Below are 27,417 nucleotides of genomic sequence, written 5' to 3' on the forward strand. Positions count from 1 at the left end.
ACCTGCAGCACATCCCTCTGAAGGGGAATGCCAGACTGGACCATGGTGTTCATCCCCAAGACCTCTGTGAGCACCCTCAACTCCTGAGGGGTTTCCTCAGAAAGAAGGACCCCCAAAAACTGCACCAGGCCCTGAAGGTGGTCATGAAAGGCCTTAACGGATGCTGAGGGCTCGTAGTCCTGGACGTCATCGGCCCCTCCGCCCCCCTTTTTTAACAGGCTGAGAGCAATCCGGGTTTTGGGACATAGGTGCCGGAGGGGCACCCCTCAGGTCCGGAGCCGCAGACAAGTCCAACAGTTGTTGAGGGGGACGTGTTGGTTGTACAGGAGGAGGTTGAGGGAGGGGTTGGTATGACCAGTAGGGCCTTCACTTGGTGAAGGGACCAGCACCAGAATCACCAGCGGAACAGGAGGAGTACCCTGTGTAGCGGGCTGAGGTGCCACTGTCTTGGGTCTTGGGTATGGTAGGAGCCCATTCATTTGAGGGGAAAACATGAGGAAGAGGAAGCGTTCGAAGAAGCGGTCCTCACTAGCCGCCAGGTCACTAGGGGCCCTGCCCTCCAAGGCTCTGGGCCTCAGACCTGGTCAAAGCGCAGAGGAACCTGGTGCGTGTTGCTCCAAGTCTGTGATGGGTAGATGTACCCTGGAGGGGACCAAAAACTTGCACCGTAGGATCCACTGCTGCGTCCAGAGGGAAGGGGGCAGAAATCATCCTGCAAAGCTCACTCGATGGGTGAAAAACTGGCTGGCCCTGAGCTGGATCCAAGATGGCCGCCTGCTGGCAGACTCCGCCATGTGCCACACTGCCATTTTGAAACTTTGCACCACGCCCTGGAAGGGAGGGTGCGAAGGCTCTGAACCAGGAAAGGTCTCGGACACGGGATAACACAGCTTGGGTCTTGCACCCAAAGCAGAGGCGTCGACTTCAGAGATCCCTCAGGTAGGCACTGAGCCCCCAGTCTGACAGCCGGTAGTCTAAAAACCCTGGGCGACAGAACAGAGCGAACTACGGTAGGCTGGGAGCCCTCAGCACCTGTGCCGCTAGCCACGCTGGATCTAGCCGAGGAGCGACTCTTGGAGGTTGTAATCAGTGATCTCTTACCCACCGGGGTAGAAGATGAGCCCGATAGTCCTTCCGTGGACAGCTTGATAGGATCCCTGAGCCCCTCGTCCGGTAGCCTGGACAGCCTCAGGTCGGTCTACGGATCGCCCTGAAGAGCCCCTGGCCCCTCAGCTTGGGAGTCGGTAGCCTTAAATGCCTCTGGCCTGCCAGAACCTGAGTGTGAGTAACGCCGGGAATGGAGTCACCGCGCTGTGGAGCCATGCTGAACCCGAGGGCCTACCTGTTACGCTCACCTGGTATCCACAGGGACGCCACCCAGCCCTGGTTGGATGATTTGCACTCTCAAACCCTCTCCCGGTCCCTTGGTAAGGCCTCTGGTTAAAGATGGGCCTGCAATATAGGAGAGCTGGATTCAATACCAGATTGTCTTTATGTTTTCCCACCTCCCTTGGCCTCAACTCCTTCCTCCCCCTTGGGTCTTCTCCTCACCTAAATATTGTGAAAGGTTGATTCTCCGTCCTGCTCCTCGTGGCAGAGGCGCGTATATGTGAGGGGCAAGCAGCGACCAAGTTACTTCATTGGTGCAAGCCCCCCTGTGAGAATCCAGGCCTGCTGCGACTCCGTAGGTTCGCTGCTTCACATTCTTTATATGCAGTTCTTATGTTCCTCTTAGTTTCAAATAATAATGTCTTGCTTCTTTCCTTTTAGGTATGGAAAGGTATTTTGGTGTTGTCATGCAGTTTTAAGATGAGCATGGGCCAGTAGGCGAAAGCGCGGTGTGCGCGATGCTGTCCGGTGAGTAATGCGCGATGCGCGGGGCCGTTTTGCCTTTTATATTGCTAACCTGTGTCTTTTCTCTCCTTGCAGGTTGCGATGTTCGTCGCCGAGCGCCGTAATGTTCCAGCAATGATACTGACCAGGAGATGACTACCCAGGTAAGAATTGTGTGGCATTCTTCATTCCAGAGGAAACGTGAGTAAAAGCTTACTAATGCTGTCTTTCTTTCTCCTCTTTCCAGGTTATGGTATTCCAAGATGCATGTGGTGCCTGTTAGGCAGAAACCTGTGCAGTTCCCTTTGGGAACACTGCAAAAGATTTAGGACTACAGGTGTTATAGCACAAGCAAACACTGACCAGAGCTTTGGTATCAAAGTATATAATTATTTATTTAAAAACACACTGTTTGAAACACTCCTGCACTCTTATTGTAAAACACTCTAAACACAGTTACTATTATAATATATACAACCCTTATTCCTTATCAGACAAGTCTTAGTTAACACCACTTATTTCCAGAAAGAGGTGAGCGCTTAACTAGAGATGACACTCCAATAAGTTCATGAAGAAGGGAGGGAAAAAGACAGAATATGTGAAGCTACACCACTCTAAGATTTAGGAACACTTTTAGCAAGGCAGAAGTGCAAAAGTCACTTGTGAGCAGAAGTCCATAGGCTGGGCCCACTCTTAGAGAGAGCAGAGCACAAATGCGCCCAAGATCACACAGTTACACTAGGCTTTGAAAGTCTTGCAGAGAGTTCGAAAAGAGTTTAGAGAGGCTCAGAAAGGTTTAACCAGGGTGTCCCAGGCTAACCCAGGTTTGAAAGCCAGGGGCACTACCCCATACAGTCGGTGGCAAGGGAAGCCAGGCGGAACACGGTACCTTAAGTGGGAAGGATCCTCCAGAGGTGGCAGTTGTTCCTGGCAGCGGGTGCAAGTCTCAGCGTCGTCCAGGGGAAGAGAAGATCTCGACTTGGAGGAAAGATGAAGGTCGTTGCACTGCCAGGGAAGAAACCAGCCGCAGAGTTTTCCGGTTAAAGGTATTACCCTTTATTTTGCGGTCGTGGTAAAACGTGGTATTCCGGTTACCGGGGTGCTTGGCACAGGCAAGGCGGCCACGAGATGCATTGGGAAGGCGAAAAGGCGGTGAAAACTGGTTATCCCCACCAGTCAAAAGAAGAAGACTCTCCGGCGGGAGATCTCCTCTGTCGTTGGGAAAAGTGGTGAGACGGTCCAGCAGGGCTCCACCGGTGGTGTCATCGTGGTAGGTCGGCTCAGCTTCTCCCTTGTCGGATTATTATGTCCTGTTGCGACTTCTGAAGCTCCGGTCCCCAAAGCCCTGCTTTTATGCAGAAAACCCCCATTCACTCAGCCTAGCTGTCAATCAAACATGCTAAACTTGGGCCAATCAGGACGGAGTGCGACCTGAGTTGCCTAGGCAACTCAGTCCAGGGTGTCTAAACCCCCCTCCACCCCTCCCAAGTACCCCAGACAGATTGGCACCACTTTGGAGGGCTTCTGTGGAGAAGCCCGCCAAAAAGTGGAACAAAGGGCTCGACTTGGGTTGGAGTCACAGAAGAGAACACAAACGCCATTTTAGAACCGAGTTTTGGCAAAAAAATACCAACCGGAGAATTAATAATAATTAAATAAACCGGCGGTATGTTCGAGGCTATCGTAATTAAATAAATAAAAATAGTAGCCTCGTACAATGGGAAAATCCCATAGAGAAATATTCGCGGTTGAATATAAAAAGTAGTATCCACTGCCACCAGCCAAAACTCTATCAGGGGGGACGGAGACGTGCCCCCTCGACTAACAGACCCCGGGGGCAATCGAATTGCCCCGGCCAGTACGTCCACAATATGATGGTTTGTACTGGTTCTGTTCAGAATTCAAGACTAGTAAAGTCAATGGTGACTTTACATGCCCTGGGGGACAGTAGTCAGTCCCAGGGTATGGAGTCTATACTGGGGGGTCACTATGACACCCCTGTGTTACTGCACTGAGGGTGCTGTGTAACACACATCACAAAAACACATGAAGCCCTATGGAGTAAAAGACCCCATAGCCCATTAGACACATCTAGAGTCAAAGGAACACACTCAAATCATGTCCAAGAGTGGGGGTAAAAGAGTCTCACTCTGGGCAGGAGAAAAAAATAAACCCCAAAAATCCAGCAAAGCTGCTGGGGGACTCACTAGGTTAGGAAATTCAGCCTAAACAGAGAATTCTCCCTAACAGTGCTGGATGATGGAGTTTGTACCTTCAGGTGAGTGGAACTGAAGTCAGCGATGGATTGAAGACAGGATACTGTTCCAGGTAAGTTTTGTAGTGTTCCTTTCTCTCTCTGCAGGTCCTTGGTTTCAGGTAAACTGGCATCAAAGATCTGGACACAGTTAGCGTTGTGCTGCCCACAGCAGAATAACGCAAAGCATGTTCTGCTGTTTGGGTGTGGTTTAAATATTCTCAGGGAAATGAGTCCAGGTAAAGTAGTCCCAGGCCTGCCACACCCAAAAGACTAGACCGCATAGCTCAGTTCCTTGTAACTAAGCTATGTGTGTGCCTCCATGTTGGCTGACCCCCCCCTCCCACCAAGTTAAATAGTCCCATGTAAATAGTCACATTCTAATGTTGGTCTTCACGATGGTTATGAGACTGACTCCAAGAGAGTCTTGGAGGAAGTTTTAAGGCCTTTGACCTGGCCCTAACTGGAAGGCTGATTTGCCAGTAAGGGTCAAGGGCAAGGGTCATGACACTACCTTGTCTTGACGAGGGGTCCCAGAGATGAAGTCCTTAAGGTGGGATGGAGGAGAAGTGTGGAAGATCTCCCTCCACCGCAACAACAGATTCTTCAATGCCCTTTGACCGAGAGCGCTGCAGGCCGCACACGAGACCCAGCAGTATTTGGGCCCCAAACACTCAAGACAGATTGCATGAGAGTCCGAGGCCAGGAGCGAGCGGTCACAAGAGGCACATCTCATGAATCCTCTGCGGCCAACATGCGCTGGCGAGGTGAGGCACCAAAGGGAAGTGAAATAAGAATTGAAAAACAAACAGGGAGCACGTGGGAAGCTAAAAAAGTTTCTGCGCTGGCTGCCAGGTACGACAACATCCGTGCAGAAAAACGGACTGGGATGAGGTGCCGGAGAGCGGGGCCTCGGCGGTGCAAACCCACGCCCAAGGTCGCGCCCCAGCATGCTATACTAAATTTAAACGGGAAGCTCAATTTTTCACTGTGAAAAAGTTTTGGTACCGTCCCCATTTTGGGGGATGCCCACAAGGATGGAGGAAAGGGGGCGAGATGTAGGAGTACAAGAGGGGTTTTGTGCCATGTTTCTACTTACAACCCTTTACACAATCTTAATACAAAGGCATAGTGATAAAATTGACATTTTCAAAAGCTTTTTACAGGGATCCTGTGACAAGGGGTAAAAGATGTAAAATTCCATGCTTTGGAAACCATGTTTCTGTTAATGCCCAATTTGCACACTAATCATCTCTTACTACAGAATCTTAAACTAAATCAATCTGTGCTTTTCCAATTCACAGGCTCACAGTGATTATTTAATACAAACAATCCATTTTTTTTCAGACTCAACCTGTAATAGGTGTGTAACAGAATAGATGCATCTTTACAATGGCATTGCTAATGTAATAACTGAGGTGTAATGAAACCTGCTGTTGATAGGTGCCCATCCACACCTTCATGTTGTTAAAAGCCCAAACAACCACCCCATTTCACCAATAATACTGTGCATGTGGCCCAGCATAAAATGGGGGTGGATTAACAAAGGCATGAGGGACGCAGACATGACCTGGGCAAAAAATGGCGCTACCCCCCACAATCCATCATCAACCTCATTTCTTCTCCAAACCCTGAGAAAAAAGGAAGGCAGAAAAAACACCACCTTCCCCTTTTGAGGTCATGCCAGTGGAGTATGCTTTTCCACAGGCATGCTGTCATGGGAGGATGCAGCATTTAGAAACATCTATGCCCAATGTCTTCCTCAGGAAGCTATACACAGCATCCACATACTGTGTTAAATAAACAGCACAGTGGTCTTGAGTTATCAGAATATACCAGTCAGATAACTGCCATCCAGAATATAGTACTGTGACAACAATTTATCAAAAGGATGTCTGTCAGAAATACACATTAAGATACAGTACTGTTTTGATTTCCACCTATTACTAAAATAAAATGTGACTTTTTCAATGTGTCATGCTGTGTGTGGTAAGACTCTTTTAAAGAATAATCCACAGTGTCTAGACAAGAAGCCAGGCACAGCTTCTCGTTTAGACCTTCTGACAACCAATCACAGCTCAGAACACAGCATTTGGTACTGCTCTATAAGTGTTAAAAATGTACACTGCTACAGAATAACACATTCCACCACTAAAAGGAAAACATAGCATTCTATTACGTGTACACAAGGAGAACTTGAATGATCTTTACAAGTATTTAATTAGGTGTATTTTAAAAATACAAGAATGATTCCAGAACACACATATTGCTGATTAAATCAAAAGCTGTTTCAGCAGGATGTGTAGGGCTTGCCTAATTTCAGCCGCTAAATCCTCTGCAGAAAAAGTTTCACCTGCATTGAAAACATAAATAAGCAAATCTGATTACCTTGTATAATCCATAATGGTATTGAGACGATGTGCTATCGTAATGACTGTACAATCTTCAAACTGAACCCTGATGGTCGACTGAATGAGATCATCGGTTTCCAGATCTACAGCTGCCGTTGCTTCATCTAGAACCAGGATTTTAGTCTTACGTAGAAGTGCACGCGCCAGGCACACCAACTGACGCTGTCCAATGCTTTCATAAAAATTAAAAAGTATTACTGTCACAAATTAGACACCAGTACTTGCAACATCGACCATTCATATGAAAAAATGTGCTTTCCCCACTACCATGACAACTACCCTTCCTATTGATCTGTTAAATGACATGAAAGATTTGTTCAAACGAAGAATGCAGGCATAAAAGCAATAAATAGCGCTAGCAGACAAAGGAAATACTTACCTTTGGTAATGTTTTTCTGGCGATTCAAGTATTCTCACAGATTCACCTTTTGAAATTGTTCCATGCACAAACTAGATCCTGAAACTTGACTCTGCCAATGGAGAGTGGTGGATGGGGAGTGCGGAGGGGGGGGGGTTGGGGAGGGGTTTGTTGGAGCTACTTCTAACCAGCGGCATCACAGCATCATAGGCAGATTTGGTGTTGGAAGTGATGTAGCAATACTGTTTGGAATCTTTGGTTGGAGAGGACACACAGTTTTGTTACTCTGCCCCAACAGAGATGTTTGCTAGAAGTGATGTTTCTCACTATCCCTCCCACCTCCATTTCTGAATTGCTTGGGAGTCTGCTAGAGGAAGGCATCTATTAGAACTCTGGTAATGTTTTTTCTGATAGACTAGTTGTTACTATCACAAATTCCTCACCAACCCACCCACACCATCCCCGCCACTTGATTGTTCGTAACATGTCACAGTACTGCAGTTACTGATCCTGAGAACGCATGGAAACATTGGCAGAACTGTAATGTAATAAGTAATGAGGTGCAAGAGGCTCAATATGGGCACCTCTGAAATCATTGTGCAGCATGTGTGTTAATGAGACAGCCAACAACACAGACGGGAGTCAATGATGTTAGGGAATGAGCATTGGGCAGCAGTGCCACCTGGTTAAAAAAAATTTATATTTTTTTATTATAAACATAGTTTTATTACAAAAACCTTTGTTTCAAGATCCAACATCAAAACATCAAGAATATGCTGTTAGACAGCCTCTCCTTTAAGATTCCCAAAGCCGAGATTACTCATTTCATCCAAGACATGTTAGTCTATTGGCTCAATAGAGGAATCTTTTAATAAGGGCCTTTATTCCGATGGGCTGTCTTTAGGTCTTTTCTTGAATATCTCATTGAAGGGTTATTTCCTCCGTACAGGAGCTCCCACCATAAGCATGCATCAGTGCTGGCCATGTTCTTCATTCTTTCATAAAGTAGACGCGTTCTCTCTTGTCTTAATTCAGGGCGGTAAAGGATAAAGTGTTGTAGTGTTTCATCGCACTCGTTACAAAATCTGCACGTCTTGACGTTGGCTCTTCCTCTATATCGACAAAGCACAGATCTTGTGTGGCGGAGGTTGAGGTGGAATCTCAAGAGCAGGTTTTTTGAGGTACAATTAGCAAATCTTTTTAGGTAGGCTGGCAGAACATTAAGACTGTTGGTCGGAGTTTTCGATAAGGTGTGATGAGAAGAAGCCGACCTTTTTGATTCTGTTTCCGACCAATCAACCGCCCACAGTATTTTTTTGACCAATAGAGGATTTTAACAGAAGGTTTTTATTGAATGTCCCAGTTGGGTCAAGGTTTCAAGGCATCTGGAGTTCCATTCGTTAAACGTCCTGTCAGAGGCATACTGCGGCGGCCAATTCCAGGAGTTCAATTTACCAAAAACAGAGCGATTTCCTAGACATGCTGGCACAAGTGATGATATTCTTGACTTCAACTCTATCAATCTTTATTTCCCAGGACCCTAAGGACTTTTGCAGGACATGGGGGACTCTTTCTGCTTGCTGAGTGAATAGGACCTCAAATGAGCGAGCCATGTTGCCTCGTGTATGGGGTTTAGTTGGAGGGAGCAGTCGGCCTCTTCCCTACCATTAAGCAAAGCCCATAGATTTGTACTGTTGTTGGACCATACAGACTCTAGCCTATGTTCTGAATCTTGCTCTGTGGTTAGCCGCCCAATTGCCGAATCGTTGTTTCACTTATTTTTCTTTCCTGACATCTGGTTAATGCTGAAAGATGGGTTAGCCTTTTTTTAGATCTTGATGTAATTGCGTCTTTTTCAATGCCATAGTACTACCAGGTACATGTTTATGCTTGAAGAATGGTTTTGCATTCGGACGCTGGACTTCTCTGAATATTTTCAAACAGGATTCGTAGTTCAAACTCTCCCTCTGGTCTGGTTCCCATTCCGTCAGGACAGGTCAACACCGGTATTGATTTTTGGTTAATTCTTAGCCTTCCTCTGTTAGAATCCAGGGATACCCTATGGGGCCAAACAGATATTTTTTGCTTTATGCCAGTTGTCAATTTCAGTCTTGAGCAAGTTAGGATCAGTAGATTATGGCCGCTCTCATCTGAATTTAGGATCTTTAGGCATGAGACCCTGGCGTATGTCCTTGCATCCGTAAAAAAGTAGTCCAATGTGACACTGGCAAGGGAGGAGTGCCATGTAGTGGCACCCTCAAGATCACCTTTCACATTCCCATTTATAATATGGAGATTTCTTATTTCCATTTCATCACACCATTGATAGACCCTTGAATTTTTAGCCTTGTTTATGTTCTTTCCAGGTTCGGTGTTACTATTCAAAGCTAGTGAGAGGCAATTGATGTTTAAATCCCCACATAAAATGATCCAGGGGGCAATGAGGTCTGTTCTGAACTTTTCAATCCAGTTCGTTGTTTCTTGAGCAAATAAATCCGCGTCTTTGGCAAGGGGTTCCAATACAAGTTGAAGAGATTGCTGTCGTTCTAGGATTCCTTGAGGGCTGATGAAGCTCTTGCCAGCCAACTCAAGGATTCTTCAGTCAAGGACTTAGTAATTAAGGTTGGGGTAATGTCCTTTTTCTCCATGGGCTCCTGTTTGCTTCCTGTTTTTAGACCATTGATGGTAATTTTCAGAATGTTCGGCCCGAACGAGACATCTCTATTAGGTTTTGTTGAACCATCTTCTTCAGGGGAGATGGTTTCTTTAAATAGGTTCCCCTTGTTGTTACTGGGCTTTTGGGAATCAGTTATTTTGGGCTGGTTTCTTCCATCGATGTCCTTTGTATTCTCTTTGCATGTCTTTATGGAAGGTTTGTCGAAGTTTGAGGAGTTGAATGCTTTGTCGTTATCCCATTCATCTGTCTCCTTTGCGTTGAAGCCCAGAGACCTCAGGGCATCCAATGCATTAAGAAGAAGCGATATTAGAGCTAGTGATATCATGTGCAGCACTACTCTATCTGGTTCTCTCTCACTTGGAAAGGCCACAATCTTTATGTCATCAGATGAAATGACCCTTAGCTGGGGGATGGTATAGAAGAGGTTCATGACGTTTATGGAAGGACTTGGTTTCCTATTGATGTCGGGAGGTAGTCCTGATCTTCCAGACCTAAGAGATTGTTTAGGTTTCTGTTTCTTGTATGGGGACCTTCTTGCCAAAAGCGACTGTTGGTCTTTACTTTTGTCATTTGTCGAATGTTGTTGTCCCTTGGTTTGATTGAGTATTCATGAGACCCCTCTCAGATATTTTTGTTCTCCTTTCTGCGAAGGTTTCAAACGGTTCCTGGTTGAAGACATCATCCACTGGGGTTAGAAACTTGACAGTTCTTTTCTGAGGCATCGAGGGCTCACAGTTCAGAACCTCATCCTTGTCATCCGAGTATTCGTAGGTTGAGAGTAGCATCAGGTCATCTTCTTCACCAGGGAATCCTGGGCCCCACCTTCCAACTTTGTATCTAGATCAATTTCCTTCTCTTTTATGGTTTTAAATGAGGAGTGGAGGCCATTCTTTCCAAAGGCTTTTCTGGTGGCACATATAGGTGCTGGGCGGGAGGTACTACTGTAATTGTTCTTAAATCTCTGATGAAATTTCAGAAACCTCCGCCTCTTGACTCTCTTGTTGAAGTTCTATTTTTCTTTTTTTTTAACTGCAGAATTTGGTCCTTTGTGTTTTTAAGCACTTTCCTGGGCTTCTGCATATCTTTCACGAAGATTGAGAAGTTATCCAGATACAAGCGAGGTTCTGAGGGGACCGCCCCAGATGGAGTTTCCATTTGCTGCGGTCTATTCCAAGGGACCCTGCCCTCTGCCAAGTGTGGGGGGCGGTGGGGTGTAGAGGATTCCACACAGATCGCAAGTTGAAGCCCCAACTTCTCTTTCTGTGTACAACTAGTGGAGGGCCTATGGTCCTCTTCTCCATTTAATCCATATGTAATAGCTAGTGTCGTTACTTTAGAGACCGTCATGGTGGTGGGAATAGGGTTTGTTGCGTCGGGCTTCGATAGATGATACGTGGAGTTGACAGACCCCACATCGTCTTGGGTTTTAGTAGGGAAATAGTTTCCCTGAAGCACGCCAGGAAGGACTTTTTATCTTCACAGTCGTCTACTATTAAGTCAATAAGAGTGTTAAAGATGACCCCTTCTGACTCCCTTTCTTTCAGTATTTTTTCTCTGGAAGCTTCAACGTGTTTTCTTTAAAGACCAGCTTTTTGCATTAGTGCTAGTAATGTGATTGGTTCTCATAGTTCTCACTTACGTTCTCATATAGCTTCATAAATGGTGAGAGAGCTAATATGACTATCGATCCAATTGATGCTTGTAGTTGTGCTCATTGGTCTTCCCAGTTCAATTGAGTGTTGTTCAAGTGGAGGCTCTGGCGAGCCTGTGGCTTGTAGTTGGTTTTATTTTTACGCCCTCCTCGCTGTGGTAGACGTGGATTAGTGGAAATGGACTCACCAGGCGACTCCTCTCCTGAGTCTGTCTCTTTTGAGTCCTCCTTTGAGTCCGTGAGCTGGTCCTTATGCGTAATCCTTTGGTTTCTGCTTGTAGATGTCATCTTACTAGTTTTGCCATTGATCTCAGGGGAAAGTTGCTCTAGTAGGCCGTTTGTAAGGGCAGTTTTACCTTTTTTTGCAGGTGCACTTAAACTCAAAGGGTAATCCTCTTCTAGGACCCATATGCACCTTTTCTCGCCCCGGTTAGGGATGATCGCAGGCAGTTGGGTCATTTTTATTTGTGGGTTAGTAGCATATGTTATTTGCTGCTCCCTGGGGTCGTCACCTGTACCTTGATTGCCGGCCGGCGCCGTTCCTAGGTCTTCTAGGCAGGAAGCCAAGCCCTGGAGTGGGGCCTTTGGGGACAAACCCCCTCTTTGTTTCATGGTAACAGGCCACTTTATAACATTTGTAGGTTCTGCTATTGCAGCCGTTGCAACTGTTTCAGTGATTGCCCAAAGTTCATTGGAGGTTTCCAGCCGACAAGGAGAATTCAGGGCATTTGAATCTTCTGGGGTTATTTTGGGATCCCACTTCTCGATCCTAGATGGATAGAAATCCTTAGTCAGTTTTTGCATCTCATCCAGTGGTTCATTCAATGGTGTTGAGTTGGAAGTGGCATCGTTCGTCTGGTCCAAATCTGCGCCGCTTTCCCAGTTAGCATTTACTTAAGTTTGAGAGTTCTGAGCTGACTGGGAGGTGACCGTGGTTTTAGTCTTGAAGTGCCATCTTATTGTTTTGTTGTCTGATAGGGATTTGCTTCTGACCTTCTGAGAGGAAGGGCCACTTCTTTTTCCTTTGTGATCCTCTGTTTCTTTAAGCGAAGGGGGGGTGGAGCCTAGACATTGTGAAAGAAACAGTTACGGGCTGAAAAGAAGGCTGGATGCCGACTTCATCTCCGATTTCAGGCCAACCATAGATGGCACAGCTGACATCCAGTCCCTCCTGATGTATCCTTTCAGATCCCTACAAGTGGGAGGAGGGCTCGGTTTCCCCAGGGTTTATGTCACACTCCAGGGAAGAACTTTCAGGACTTTGGGTGAGCGAGGCTCCCACTTGGAGCGGGCCCGGGCCCTGTGTGGTAAGTTCTGCTCGCTTTTCGTCCTTGGCGTTAATGCTGCCGTTAGATTCGGGGCGGCGCAGGCACTGCAGGCTCAATGCCTTCTCTGCCCTCGAGACTCTGCAGCAGAAAACACCCCCGGGCTCCTCAGTCCCGGTCGCTTGATGGGGTGGAGGCACAGTCCGTGGGGGCGAAGGCAAAAAAAGGAGAGGCGAGCCGGAAGAGCCTGGGGCACTAAGAGGCTTGGTTTTACGCGGGGGCACCAGCGATATGCCCGCATCCAATTTCACGACAGCTCCTCCCCCTCCCAGGCCCTTAACTCCATAATGCAGCTTCACTTGGCTGCAATTGCGGGACTGGGCTCCTGAAGCCGATGTTAGCAAAGACTCCTTTGTCGTAGCTGCAGCCATGGGGAAGCGGGAAGGGGTCACAGGCCTTGCCAAAGCCGGGCAGCCCCGGAACACAATAACACATCGCTCCCGCACTCGCTCCGCTTGAGGCAGGAGGTTTTGAGCCGTGGGAACCTCCTTCAAAGTAAACACAGAGAAAAGACTGGTAGCCAGCAGCAGGTCCACACAGTAACACACTCCACCTCCACTTATTCATAAATGAGTTCCTAATTCACACTGCATGGAAAACGTATTTCCGAATGGGGAATGTTTGGGAAAATTGACATAACTAGTAGAAAAAAACATTACTGATGGCAAGTAATGTGTTCTTCTGTTCAACATGGTATTCCAACCACAGATGCCTCCTCAGCTCTTCCTCCAACTCCTCATAACACATGATTGTCATTTCTAAAATGCCATTGGATCTTGAGTGAGATGAATTGGGTGCTAAATGGGAAAAAGAAGCATGCCTGCTTATGTGTACTCGTTTTTCAACAAGTGTGCAGTGCAGCCCTCTAGGCAGCCTGACAGATGTTGCTAACAGCAAAACCTCTAAGGCAAGGGCACTGCAGTCGCAAGACCTCTAGCGGAATGTACCCAAAGATTGGTACACATTTGTTCACCAGAGAATAGCATTATAAGAGGCAAAAGACAATCTACCAGACACAATATGTTTTGTCATAGATCTGACCGTAATGACTATTCGCTATGATTGAGAAAACCCATCTCTCACTTCCCCCCTCACACCTGTCTCCTTCATCAGGCGCTTCTCGCCGTCGTATTTCCCATTTACACCAGCGGGGGAAACACGGCAGGCGGAATACCATGTTGGGCGGACCTGCCTCTTTTCGCCCTTTTCCGCGTTGGCGGTTGCCATGGCGCCTCCAGCACAGCCGGCAACGCCAGGATACCAGGACGTACCGACAGCCCCAATCGCTGGCCACGTTGCGCTCCACGCGACGTGCGCGAGCAGTCACGTGATGCGTCACGTGATACCGCTCGCCTCTTCAAAAGAAGCCGGCAAACAAGACTCTTTGCTTCACAGCTACTTCTACGGAGGACTGCCAGGCGTTACCTTTGCTTCTTGTTTTCTCTCCTTGCTTCGACCTTGCTTCGACCTCGGAACGCTTTTTGGAACTGCTCTTGGATTACCCTTGGACTCTGGCGTGCTCTCGGATTTCCCGGACATCTGACATTTGTACTCTGGACTTGCTTTTGGATTGCCCCTTCTGTTTTGCAACCCTCGGATTGCTTCACGCTTTGCCACGGATCCAGTCTTGCTCCACCAGGTGCTTTCAGGAGTGTTAACTACATCATTCCAGCCTGCTGTGGGTTACCCTGCATAGGTTCCTTACCTACACTCCACCCCTGTTAGGTAAGCTGTTGTCACTGCATCTTGTTTACTCCTTCTGTCCATTGCCAATTGCCTTTTTGAGTGTTTTCCTTGATTATAACTCTTTGCCTTACAGTACTCAGGGGTCCTTCTGGCGTTCCCGATACCAGGCTGACGACAACAGTCCCACCTTTGGCCTCAAAGATTGCTTGGGCAGTAATTTACTTTCTGCTTGAGCGGTACTTGGGGACGGAGGCATTACATAACTGCACGACCATCAAGTCGGACCCATCAAGTTAGAACAGACTGTGAAGCCTTATGGTCGTCCAGTTATGGATGTTTCTGCCGGGGACCCTGTGACCGCTTTAATGCAAGCAGTGACATCGCTTAGGACAGATATGGCAGCTGCTACCACTGCCCTCCGCACTGACCTGGCATCTGCCACCACTGCACTGAACCACCGTCTTGACGCCATGCAAAGCACATGACATCCATTACCTGTTGACGCCGAGTTCAGCGATGCTGCCCCATCCCAAAATCCGATTCCCGTCACACCACCCATTCCGCCAACCCCGTCTGTGGTGGTTCAGACCCCATTTCCTCTAGCAGCCCCTGAGAGGTATCAGGGGGATCTCTTGAAATATCGCACCTTCATAAATCAGTGCAAACTGCATTTCTTATGCTGACCCCAGGCCTTCTCTGATCCTGTCTCTAAGGCGGCTTTTCTTTTATCCCATTTGTCGGGTGTGGCAGCCACATGGGCTAATCCATTGTTGGAGAGCAACCACCCTGCTCTGTATGATTTTGAGTTATTGACCCAAGAAATGGCCAAGGTTTTTGACACTAGATATAAAGCCCAATCCAGAGACATGGAACTCTTAGATCTTACTCAAGGCCGATCCACTCTCATTGAATATATCACCAAGTTCAACCAACTCACTACTGAGACTTCATGGCCAGAGAACAAGAAAGCAGTGGTCTATTATAGGGGATTGTGTGGGTCCATGAAGGACGCTTTATCTGTGGTGCCTTCTCTTCCCTCACTATATATCGATCTAGTCGATTTGACCTTGCAAATTGACGCCAGATGGGCAGAACGTAAGGGGGTAGCAGGGTTATCCCAGACCACGCCTTCATCCTCATCTGGCACCCTACCTGAACCCATGCAGATCAGCGGGGTACGCAGTCCTATTACTCATGCCGAACGAGAGCGCAGAAGGGCGGACAACGCTTGCTTCTACTGCGGTCTCAACGGACACTTTGTAAAGGAGTGTCCCCGCCGGCCAAGGAACAAAGCTCTGGGTTTTCCGAAGACTCGCCCTTGAGATCAGGGGTTGGGGCGAGTCCTATACAAAATACCTCTGATCCAGCTTTTGGTCCCGTCCGACCTGTGGTGGTACAAGCTACCTTAAACCCAGCCGCAGGGGTCTCCCATGCAGTACAAATAGTGATCGACTCTGGAGCAACAGGCTGCTTCATTGATATAGCTCTAGCCAGTTCGCTAAACTTACCTCTGATAAAAAAGAAACACCCCAAACCGGTTCATGCAGTAGACGGGACGTCCCTAGCCTCTGGACCAATCTTACAATAGACAGCCCCTATGGAATTAGTCATACAGGAAGTCCATAGAGAGACCATGTCATTTGATCTCATAGCCACGCCTCAGTTCGGTGTTATCCTGGGCATTCCTTGGCTAAAGAGGCACAAGCCCCTGATAAACTGGGGCACGGGTCAGGTCTCCTTTGAATCAGAAACGTGCCAATATTACTGTCTGCTCGAGACACCTTGGGTTTCTAGTCCCGCAGACACTCGGGGTAGTCGCTTCTTTAACCATAGAAGATGGATCCGACGCCCAGGACACTCACATGATAGGGGCGATCATGTACAACATACCTCCTGAGTATTCTGAATTTCGGGCTGTGTTTGACAAAGGCTCTGCGGAAGGTCTTCCTCCGCATCGATCCTACGATTGCCCCATTGATTTAGTCCCAGACGCCCCCATCCCAAAGGGGCGGATCTACTCCCTAACCCAGACAGAAGAACGAGTCCTGCAAGAATACATACAGCAGGCCCTGCGTCTGGGTCACATTCGCCCATCAACATCCCCAGCTGCAAGTCCTATCTTCTTTGTGCCAAAGAAGGAAGGGGATCTCCGTCCTTGCATTGATTACAGGCGTTTGAAAGCCATCACGGTAAAAAAACGCTATCCTATACCTCTCATTACCCTGTTGTTAGACAAACTCACTCATGCCACAATCTACACTAAACTGGATCTGCGGGGAGCATACAATCTCATACGCATGCGAGAGGGAGACGAATGGAAGACGGCCTTCTGCTCACGTCAAGGGTTGTTTGAGTATACAGTTATGCCGTTTGGCCTCTGTAATGCTCCTGCTACGTTTCAGCGCTTCATGGATGACATATTTTGCGATATCCTGAACGCTTACGTAGTAGTGTACTTGGATGACATATTGGTTTTCTCTTCCTCCCTTGACGAACACATCACGCATGTCAAGGAAGTGTTGTTGCGTCTTCAAACCAACACACTATTTGCTAAACCCGAGAAGTGCATTTTCCACACCAGTCAGGTTGAGTTCTTGGGGTTCCATATCTCTCCTGGGGGTCTCTCTATGAATCAGTCCAAAGTCCGGGCAATTAACGAATGGCCAATTCCGACCACGCTCAAGCAACTGCAATCATTTTTGGGTTTCGCCAACTTTTACCGACGATTCATAGCTGGGTTCTCCTCTATTGTAGCACCACTCACTAGCCCTTCAGTCCCCTATGTCTGGTCCGTGAAACAACAAAACGCCTTTGACTCCCTGAAAACTATGTTCACCACTGCCCCGGTGTTACAACATCCTGACCCTGAACTCCCGTTTGTCCTCGAGGCAGACGCATCCTCTTATGCACTAGGAGCTGTACTGTCCCAACCATGTCCTACCACTGGTCGTTTGCATCCGGTTGCATTTCACTCTCGTAAGTTCACGGCAAGCGAATTGCACTACACAGTCACAGAAAAAGAACTATTGGCCATTAGGGACGCCCTACAGACCTGGAGACACCAGACGGTGGTGTTCTCCGATCATAAGAATCTCCAAGACCTTGCCTCCCTGAAATGTACAAACAGCCGACAAGTACGTTGGCATCTCTTCTTTGGCGCGTTCGACTTCGTGGTCAAACATAGAGCTGGTGTCGGGCATGGGAAAGCAGACGCTCTGTCTCGTTCCCCTGGGGGGGAGGTTCTCCCATCCTTCCCTGAAACCTTGTTGAGTGAGACTCATGTAGTTTGTGTCTGCACACCATCACCTTCATTACAGTCCGCCATACGACAGTGGGTCTCCCGCTATCCACAGTCACTAACAGAATGGGATCCGGTCATGCAGGATGGGCTGCCCTTTGTACACGGGAAGCTCTTCCTTCAAACAAGCGAGACCAGGAACCTGGCGTTGGAGTGGTCTCATGATGCTGCCATTAATGGTCACCCCGGGCAGCATCGTACTTTGGAATTACTCAAACGCTGGTGTTGGTGGCCGACTATGAAACGCGACGTACAAAATTACGTCAACACCTGCTCAGTCTGTGCCCAGGGCAAGTCACGCAGGGGCCGACCTTTGGGTCTTCTTCTTCCTCTCCCGGTTCCTCCACGTCCTTGGCATACGGTCTCAATGGACCCGATTACCGACCTGCCACGTACACAGGGTTTCGATACTATTTGGGTAGTTGTCGACTCCTATACCAAACTGGCCCGTTTCGTACCATGCAAGGGGGTACCCTCAGCCCCGGTCTTAGCCAAGCATTTCTTTAGGTCTGTCTTCTGTCTCTTTGGCCTGCCCCATGTTTTGGTGTCCGATCGAGGTACACAGTTCACCTCCCGATTCTGGCGGGCCCTCACCTCTCTGTTGGGTATTGATGCTCATTATTCCTCTGCTTACCATCCTGAGAGCGACGGGCAAACCGAGAGGGTCAATCAGTCATTGGAGCAGTATCTACGCTGCCTGACGTTACAGTATCAGGACACTTGGCTTAACCTCTTGCATCTCGCCGAGTTTGCTTACAACAATACACTGCACTCTGCTACTGGGTTCTCTCCTTTCTTCGCCCTCTATGGCCAACATCCCCGTACTCTTCCCATTCCGGACTTCTCCTCTTCTGATACCCCCGCCGCTTCAGCCTGCGCTCGGGATTTGGTCTCGGTCCATGCCCAAACATTGGTCCACCTGCGTGAGGCCCAATCCTCCATGAAAACCACTGCTGACAGGAAGAGGGCGGTTGCACCTGCATACAAGGTGGGGGACCGGGTTTGGCTCTCTACCCGCCATTTACACATCCCTGGCTGTCGCAAACTTCTCCCTCGGTTTGTGGGTCCATATGAGGTGGTCAAAGTCCTGAACCCGGTGGCTATACGCCTGGCGTTGCCCCCCCGCCTGGCGGATCCATCCGGTTTTTCACGTCTCCCTGCTTAAACCGTGCCCTGGTCCTACCCGGTTGGCTACCCCTCCTGCCCCGGTCTCTGTCTTGTCCCCCGATGTATTTGAGGTGTGGGCTATTCTGGGTTCCCGTATTCACAGGGGCGGATTACAGTATCTCGTGGACTGGAGGGGGTACGGCCCTGAGGACCGCTCCTGGGTTGCTTCCCGGGATGTTCACGCTCCCCGCCTGGTGGCCCGGTTTCACCGGGAGCATCCTTCCAGCCCACGCAGTCGTGGGCCTTTGAGGGGGGGCTCTGTCACGCCCTCTCACGCAACCCATCTCTCACTTCCCCCCTCACACCTGACTCCTTCATCAGGCGCTTCTCGCCGTCGTATTTCCCATTCACACCAGCGGGGGAAACACGGCAGGCGGAATACCATGTTGGGCGGACCTGCCTCTTTTCGCCCTTTTCCGCTTTGGCGGTTGCCATGGCGCCTCCAGCACAGCCGGCAACGCCAGGATACCAGGACGTACCGACAGCCCCAATCGCTGGCCACGTTGCGCTCCACGCGACGTGCGCGAGCAGTCACGTGATGCGTCACGTGATAATGCTCGCCTCTTCAAAAGAAGCCGGCAAACAAGACTCTTTGCTTCACAGCTACTTCTACGGAGGACTGCCAGGCGTTACCTTTGCTTCTTGTTTTCTCTCCTTGCTTCGACCTTGCTTCGACCTCGGAACGCTTTTTGGAACTGCTCTTGGATTACCCTTGGACTCTGGCGTGCTCTCGGATTTCCCGGACATCTGACATCTATTTGTACTCTGGACTTGCTTTTGGATTGCCCCTTCTGTTTTGCAACCCTCGGATTGCTTCACGCTTTGCCACGGATCCAGTCTTGCTCCACCAGGTGCTTTCAGGAGTGTTAACTACATCATTCCAGCCTGCTGTGGGTTCCCCTGCATAGGTTCCTTACCTACACTCCACCCCTGTTAGGTAAGCTGGTGTCACTGCATCTTGTTTACTCCTTCTGTCCATTGCCAATTGCCTTTTTGAGTGTTTTCCTTGATTATAACCCTTTGCCTTACAGTACTCAGGGGTCCTTCCGGCGTTCCCGATACCAGGCTGACGACAACACTCCCACCTGTGGCCTCAAAGATTGCTTGGGCAGTAATTTACTTTCTGCTCGAGCGGTACTTGGGGACAGAGGCATTACATAACTGCACGACCATCAAGTCGGACCCATCAAGTTAGAACAGTAATCCATCCGGAAGTCAGTTCTCTTGGGGTTTAGATGATGGAAGTGCCCCTCTGTCGGTAAGCAACAGGGGAAAAAACAGGCAAATCTTCAGGGAGCGGTGCCATTCAGTCCCCCAATGAAGGCAGAAACGGGGGGTAAGAGGGGGGGGGACTTCCCCTGAAGGTAACCTCTTTATAAAGTGACCAATCCTAAAGTTTCACAGACCGGGTCTGGGGCTCACTCACTAATCTTGACAAACTGATGGAAATTGGGATAAGTAGTGTATATGTGATAACACACAAGGAAAACGATTGCATGGACTCAAAGGGAGCTACTATAGGAAAATATAAACTAGATGTTCCTGGTGTAACATACGCCATTCTAGTATATCTTAAAGGTCAATACTGGTCGGTAATTCATAGGGTCACTTCTGTCCCCCTTCTTAAATATCGGAATAAGCGCAGATCGCTTCCAGGAAGGGAGCATAGGTCCCTGAGACCTATTAATGGCCATTGTAAAGGCTAAAGGTACCAGATGGAATGAGAGATATGCACGGTATAACAACAGTATCCAAGTTCCATCGATCACACAGGGATAGTGGAAAAATATGCATCATCCCTTTTAGAAAGTGCTTACCTGTTTAAATTGAGAAGGATCCCAGTTGCAGTGTCAGTGTCCTCTTACAAACAGATGGTCGCTTAATAGTATTTCAGCGTGTACATTTGAAGACCATTTTTACCAACAGAGAATTAAATTCAACACAGAAGACCTGGAGAAAGTTAAATGATCCCAGTCTGCGCCCCAGAAGAGCTTTTAGGCACTTAGGAATTATTCCGAAACAAACTCTTTTTACTGAACTGTCTAAGGAATAAGTTACTTATCAATAACTCTTTTTCTCCAGCATTGATATCTTTCATAGATTCACATGCTGTTTGAATATTCCCCATCAGACTGGGACTCCCTGCTATCATAGCAGTTTCATTTGAAATGAAGAACTGGTAATACCCTGCTGTTCTATGTGTTGTTTTTGTCATTTACTGGTCAGCAAATAGGCATCCTCTCCAATAGCTCCTCCTCTGGAGACCATCTTTAGATTTGCATAACTCACACGAGAGTGCTAAACACGTGAAGATGACCCACATGCGGTTAGGTGGGAGGGTCGCATGTGAATCTTTGAAAGGTACCAATCCTGAAGAACAGGAGTTACAGGTAACACATTCCTTCTCTAGCATTGGCTCTTTAATTAGAGACATTTCTATGGGTGTGCAGACTGGGCACATGCACCGTGCCCCCACCCTTGGACCAGCTTCTCCCCAACTTGAGGGGGAGGGAGGGTTGGCACTGCTTGAGGATGGGGAAGGGGGTCAGCACTTCATGGTATGTGGCCAAGTCACAAAGCCAGAAAACATTTTCAGTTCTTTATTTCTTTCTCTCATTTACATCATCATTTAGACACTGAAAAGAACATATGCTGTGTGTGCATGCCTGCACGAACATTTGACATCCAAAAAGAAAGCATTGGCAATGCCAACAGTTTGGGCTTTTGTGTAGGCATGTAAAAGGCACTTGCCAGGCACTGCGCAGTGCTATTAACTGGCCATTGATGGTAAAAGGTGCAAAATTGTGCGAGTACCCGGGCATGTAATAGCAGCGCTTGGCAAATGCCTAATACTAATACACAAGCCAAAGCTGATGGCTTTACCAATGCTGGTTTTTAACCATACTTTGCACTTTATCAGAATTGTCCCTGCTCCTAGTATGGTAGCAACCTCGTCTGTCTCCTCCCCTCTCCCCTTACTTGTCCTACCCCCCAGCACTATCTGAAATGTCGTCAGGATTAGTATGATATTCGCTAGTTTTGTTCCTCCCCTCCCTTTCTGCACCCCTCTCCCTCACCTTGTTTTTCTCCTTCCCTACCAGAAATGTCGTCAGGCCTATTACGTTAGACGCCTGTCTGTTTTCATTTCCTTCCCACTCTCCCCCTCCCTTCCTTATCTATGTCTTAGCTCTTGCACTACCTGAAATGTCATCAGCCCGAGTAAAATAGTTGATTTAACATCCTTACTGTTCATGGCCCAAGAATGTAATTGGATTTTCCCTTGTTCCCTCCCTTGCCTTGAAGCGCTTTGAAACACATTTTGCATAGGCGCTATATAAATACACATATCATATCAAGGACACACATAGTGCTTATATTGAGTGGCTGAATGCACACCTGGTTGACATGTATTACATTAGTAGCGCGTTTACAACTCAAATTAAGTAATTAACGTTCAGAACACTGTTTTGGAAAAACACTGGCAGTCACTTTGAGAGCAGAGTTTCATGGTAAGGCTTGATTAAAGCGAGATGAAAAAGTTTCCACAAGGTGGTGTTTTGGGTGGTGAAGAAAAGGAACTCTGAGGGAATGGCCATAGGAATTAGCATAGCCATGGGCAGTCAAGGAGTGGGCTAGGCAACAAAAATACCTTCATGCTTTGTGTCCCTCCTCAAGATGTCATTTCTCACCAACTGTACTCTAATGCAATAATTTTGGCTTATAAAAGGTCCTGCCACCTAATAGCCCAAACTAATAAGATGATTCAATGCTTACCCCAGGCAGCACAGCCCCCACCACATGGCAATCAATCAGTTTGCTGATTGGACATGTGCAGCTCACTGCTGGTGCCAGACCGGGCATTACAGCCAGGAACTAGGAATATATAAAAACAAACATTGGCAATACCAACAGTTTGGGCTTTTGTGTAGGCATAGGAAAGGCACTGTCACAGTGGTATTAACTGGCTATTGATGGTAGCAGGTGACGCATAGTGCGAGTGCCTGGGCGTCTAATAGTGCCTGCAAATGCCCAATACTTATACACAAGACAAAACTGTTCACTTAGCCAATGCTTGTTTTTAACAGGCCTTGAGTGACAGACACGCATAGTGCTTATAAATAGAATGGCTGAAGGCAGACCTGGTTAATGTTCATTACACCAGTAGCACATTTATTACTCCAATTAAATCATGAAATCTTAGAAGCCTGCTTTGAGAAAACACTTGCAGGTGCAAAGTGTGATGGTAAGGCTTGTTTAAAGTGAGTTAAAACAGTTTCCAGGAGGTGTTTGGGGCGGGGAGGGGCAGGAACTGGGTGGGAATGGCCATAGGGATCAATTGGTGGGCAAATAACCAAACACCTACAAGCTTTGTGTCCCTCCTCATATGCCATTTCTCCCTATATGTACTGTAATTCAAAAATTGTGGCTTATAGGTGGCGTTAAAGCATCACCTCATAGCCCAAACAAAAAAAAACAGTAATGATTGACATGGAGGAGCTTGCGTTGTCTGATGGCTCCACCCCTTCCTCAATCAGTTGTCGCCATTGTCTCCCTGACTGCTGGGTGTGACTGTGGGTGCAAAAGCGAGTGAGCGATGCTCAGAACCAAGCAGACACAAGGGCACATGCTTTGAGAGGCAGTAGGCCCTGGCTTCTTTGCCGAATCCTGCCTGCCTTGGATCGGATGCTTCCGCTCCTCCTGTGTGGGTGGCGCACTGCAGCAGCTTGCCTGAGGCGACTGCTCCGATTCTGCCCTCCATTGGTGCGTGGTGTACCAGGTTGCCACCACTGTTACTGTTTGTCTGCCCCCCACGATCAGCCTAAAACACGGGTAACCCCAAGCCTTTCGGCACAGCAGATTTGCAGGAACTTTGCTCATGTGGACAACCAACAGATCTGGGCCTAGGGTGTCGAAGCCACCAAGGAAAACAGGGAACCCCATGCATTTCTGAAAAGAGGACAGCCGTGGGAATCCACAGAGGTCTGACTTGCGTGAATCGACCCAGATTTTATTACCCACAATCCCTGACAAAGTTTGATATTTGGTGGGAAAAAACACAATTTTCACTTTGTCGGGGGTTCTGGGTAATAAATTCTGTGCCGGTTTGCGCAAGTCAGACCTCTGTGGATTCCCACGGGTGTCCTCTTTTCGGAAATGCATGGGGTTCTCTGTTTTCCTTGGTGGCTTCGACACCCTAGGCCCAGATCTGTAGGTTGTGCGCATTAGCAGAATTCCTGAAATTATGCTTTGCTGAAAGACTTGGGGTTACCTGTGTTTTCGGCTTTCCCCTTTGCACCCAGGTAGGTGCACACACACATGTGAGGTACCGTTTTCGTGGGGACACCTGTGGGAACGCGAGAAGGTAGGCTATGTGTTGTTGGCGGCGTGTTTCAGTGGGTGAGCCGAGGGAAATGTGCATAAATTGTGTTTTGTTCGCCACATTTCAGGCTTTGCTGGGGGTTCTGGGCAATACATTCTGGCCCGATTAGCGCAAGTCAGACCTCTGCGGATTCCCACGGGTGTCTTTTCAGAAATGCATGGGGTTTCCTGTTTTCCTTGGTGGCTTCGACACCCTAGCCCCAAATCTGTAGGTTGTGCACATGAGCAGAATTCCTGAAATTATGTTGTGCTGAAAGACTTTGGGTTACCCGTGTTTTCAGCTTTCCCTTTTGCGCCCAGGTAGGTGCACCCACACGTGAGGTACTTTTTTCGTCGCGACACGTGTGAACGCGGGAAGGTAGGCCATGTGTTGTGTTTGCATGGTTTTCATAACGTTTCAACCCATTTGCTGCTGCTCTTTGTCACACAACCCTTTCATTTCCCAAATGTGATCTACAGTTAGTTGCTGCTTTAGGTTCTATGAACTTTTGTAACCTGCACAAGTCACCTACCATTCAAAAGGTCTGCCTGTGCGCTTTCAAAAAATGTATGCTTGCCCTTCTTCACCGCATTTGTTTTCCTTATTTACACATGCTACGTACGTCTGTTCAGGCCGTAAGCATAAGACTCCTGGGTACCATGGCTCAGTTTTTTGGCTTGTGGTATTGCCTGTTTTGTGAAACATTACAAAAAAATGTGTGATTTCCTAACTGCAAGAGTCGGGAGAATGTAGCGGAGCAATGTTTTTCTCAAAATTCATAGAAGCCATTGCTGTACCATGCCAACCATGTCCACCACATACCTTTTATTTCAGTAATTTTCCTGCTTTTCCCAAACTATGCAAGTTTTCCCTACATAGTTTTTGCCTGAGATGCGCAAATCACCCCTTCCTAAACTTGGAATGTCCAATTGGAACAAAAGGCCAAGATCATCTACCTTTCACAAAACGGTTGATAACCATATTAAAAAAAAACATTTGTTCCTAGCTCTTAAAAGGAAAAAAAAAACACAGGCTTCTTTGTACATCATTTTATTGGCATTTTTTGAAAAACCCAACCTTTTCTCCCCTTTTGGTTATTTTCTCTCACCCCACTACAGCAAACTAGGATTCCTGGGTGCCGTTACGATCGCCTACATGTGGGGAAAAAAAGGGGCCGAATTTGGCCGAGATATCTCATGCAACGGAAAAGTTCCAAGGCATTGAATGGCGACATGCCGAAATCACCAAAAAAGGCCTTGGCAATGGGGGGAGGGGGTGGAACAAATGGCAGTTAAGGGGTTAAATAGCACTATTCACCTTGGGAGGCTGGCATTAATCCTAGGAAAACAAGTTCTGTAGTACTGCCGGCCATAGTTGGCATCAGCTCTGACTGAAGTGTCCATACACTAGTGTTTGGAAAAAGCAGACGGCGAAGACCAGATTTCTGCCTTACTGATGACATCCCACAGAACATTTCTTTGGAAATCAACAGCTGTCGCCTTGGCTCTGACTGCATGGGCATGAAACCTTTGGGTACTGGTTTCTTTTGCAGCTTGTACACTTCAGAGATACAAGAGACAATCCCATCCTGCTATTTTTGCTTTGGCAGCCTGAAGCCCTGCTTGTTGACCGCCAAAGGAGACAAACAAGCTGTCAGATTTCCTATGAGCCTTTGATCGCTCCAAATAAAATGTAATTGCTCATCGAACGTCAAGCATATGCGGAGCTCTTTCCTGCTCTGTTTGCATGGATAGAAAAAACATAAGCAAAATGATGTATTGGTTCAAGTGAAAGGATGACACTGCTTGAGATAACAACTTAGGATGAGTCCTTAACACCACTTTATCCTTATGAAATATGGTATACGGCTCTATTGCAGAAAGGGCTTGAATCTCGCCAATTCTTCAAGTGGAAGTAATGACTACCGAGAATGCAGTGTTCCACAGAGCAAGCTTAACATCTGCCGATGAAATAGGTTTGAATGGTTTATGAGAAATTGCAGCTACTACCACATTGATATCCGATACTGGGTGAGGTTTAGCCACCGGTGGAAACATGTGGAGCAAACCCTCAAAGTCTCTTTTAATAACAGGGTTTGAACTGACATATGCTCCTGTAGCTGATAAATATGTGCAACAAAAATGTATATTAATGCCCATAAAAGCTAGTTGAGACAAAAAAGAAGAACAAGTTACTTTCTTACCTGGTAATGTTCTTTCGATGGGATGGTCTGACGACGTATTCCATATCTATGACAGTTAAGGTCCACAGCTGTGCTGCTTCGGAAAATCTTTGGCGTCTGCGTCCTGCGTTGAGGTCGATGCACCGTCCCCGAGGACCTCCTCCGACGGCCGACGTCACCCGATGTGATAAGTAGGACGCACAACGCCCATAGCCTCAGTTATAGTTTTTTCCCAGATAGTGTGCCACCAGTTTTCTGCCAGTCAGACACACAAGGCCTTGCGGAACGCAAGCTGCAATCGCAAAAGAAATTCTGCAGCGGGGAAGGCAGGGAGGGAGCGATATGGAATATGTCGTCGGACCATCCCATCGAAAGAACGTTACCAGGTAAGAAAGTAACTTGTTCTTCGAGGGGATTGGGTCCTCCGACGTATTCCATATCTATGACAGACTCCCAAAGCAGTACCAAGCAAGAAGGTGGGAAAGACTTTAGAATACAAATTTAGCATGCCCAATCAAATTGTGGAATAGAGAACTGCCTTGCCAAAGGCCAGATCTTGCCCTCTGATGGAATCGAGGGAGTAGTGACGTACAAAAGTATGTACTGAAGCCCAGGTGGCTGCATCACAGATGTGACGAATAGGAACTCCCCTCTGCAGAGCAGTAGACGCAGCCACTCCCCTGGTAGAATGGGCCTGCAAGCCAGCTGGAGGATCCTTACCCGCCAAGCGGTAACACTTGGAGATAGTTAAAATAATACAACTAGACAAAGTCTGTTTCGTCACAGCTTGTCCCAAACTCTCCTACGATCGAGCCTATGGAGCCTCTCCTCTTCCTTACCAGGATGTGGAGGAGGATAGAACGCAGGAAGAACAACCTTCTGGCTCAAATGAAATTCCGAAACCACCTTCGGAAGAAAAGAAGGACAAACTCTAAGGAAAACCCTGTCCTTATGAAACACAGTGAAGGGTGGCTTAACTGAAAGTGCCTGTAACTCACTCACTCTGCGAGCGGAAGTAACCGCAACCAAAAACACAGTTTTCAGAGTTAACAGCCTCAAAGGGCAAGAATGTAAAGGCTCAAACTGAGCACCCATAAGAAACTTAAGAACAAGGTTCAAATCCCAACCTGGCACCAGAAAAGGTGACGGAGGGAACACATTAGTGAGCCCTTTCAAAAACTGCGAAATTAAAGGAATTTTAAAATAGGAACACTTC

At 47.7% G+C, this 27,417-nt stretch overlaps 1 protein-coding gene across 2 annotated transcripts in view; it reads right to left on the reverse strand.

The window, feature by feature from the left end:
- The window catches only part of ABCC1 (ATP binding cassette subfamily C member 1 (ABCC1 blood group)), a 2,255,476-nt gene that overhangs the window by 51,795 nt on the left and 2,176,264 nt on the right, over positions 1–27,417 (reverse strand). For both annotated transcript variants that reach the window (XM_069647115.1, XM_069647114.1), the window contains one exon: positions 6,476–6,670. In XM_069647115.1, coding sequence (XP_069503216.1) covers positions 6,476–6,670 — 195 coding nt within the window. The remainder of the gene's footprint in view (positions 1–6,475; positions 6,671–27,417) is intronic.

Source organism: Ambystoma mexicanum, chromosome 2q (genome assembly GCF_040938575.1).
Source record: "Ambystoma mexicanum isolate Mex_15411 chromosome 2q, UKY_AmexF1_1, whole genome shotgun sequence".
NCBI lineage: Eukaryota > Metazoa > Chordata > Amphibia > Caudata > Ambystomatidae > Ambystoma > Ambystoma mexicanum.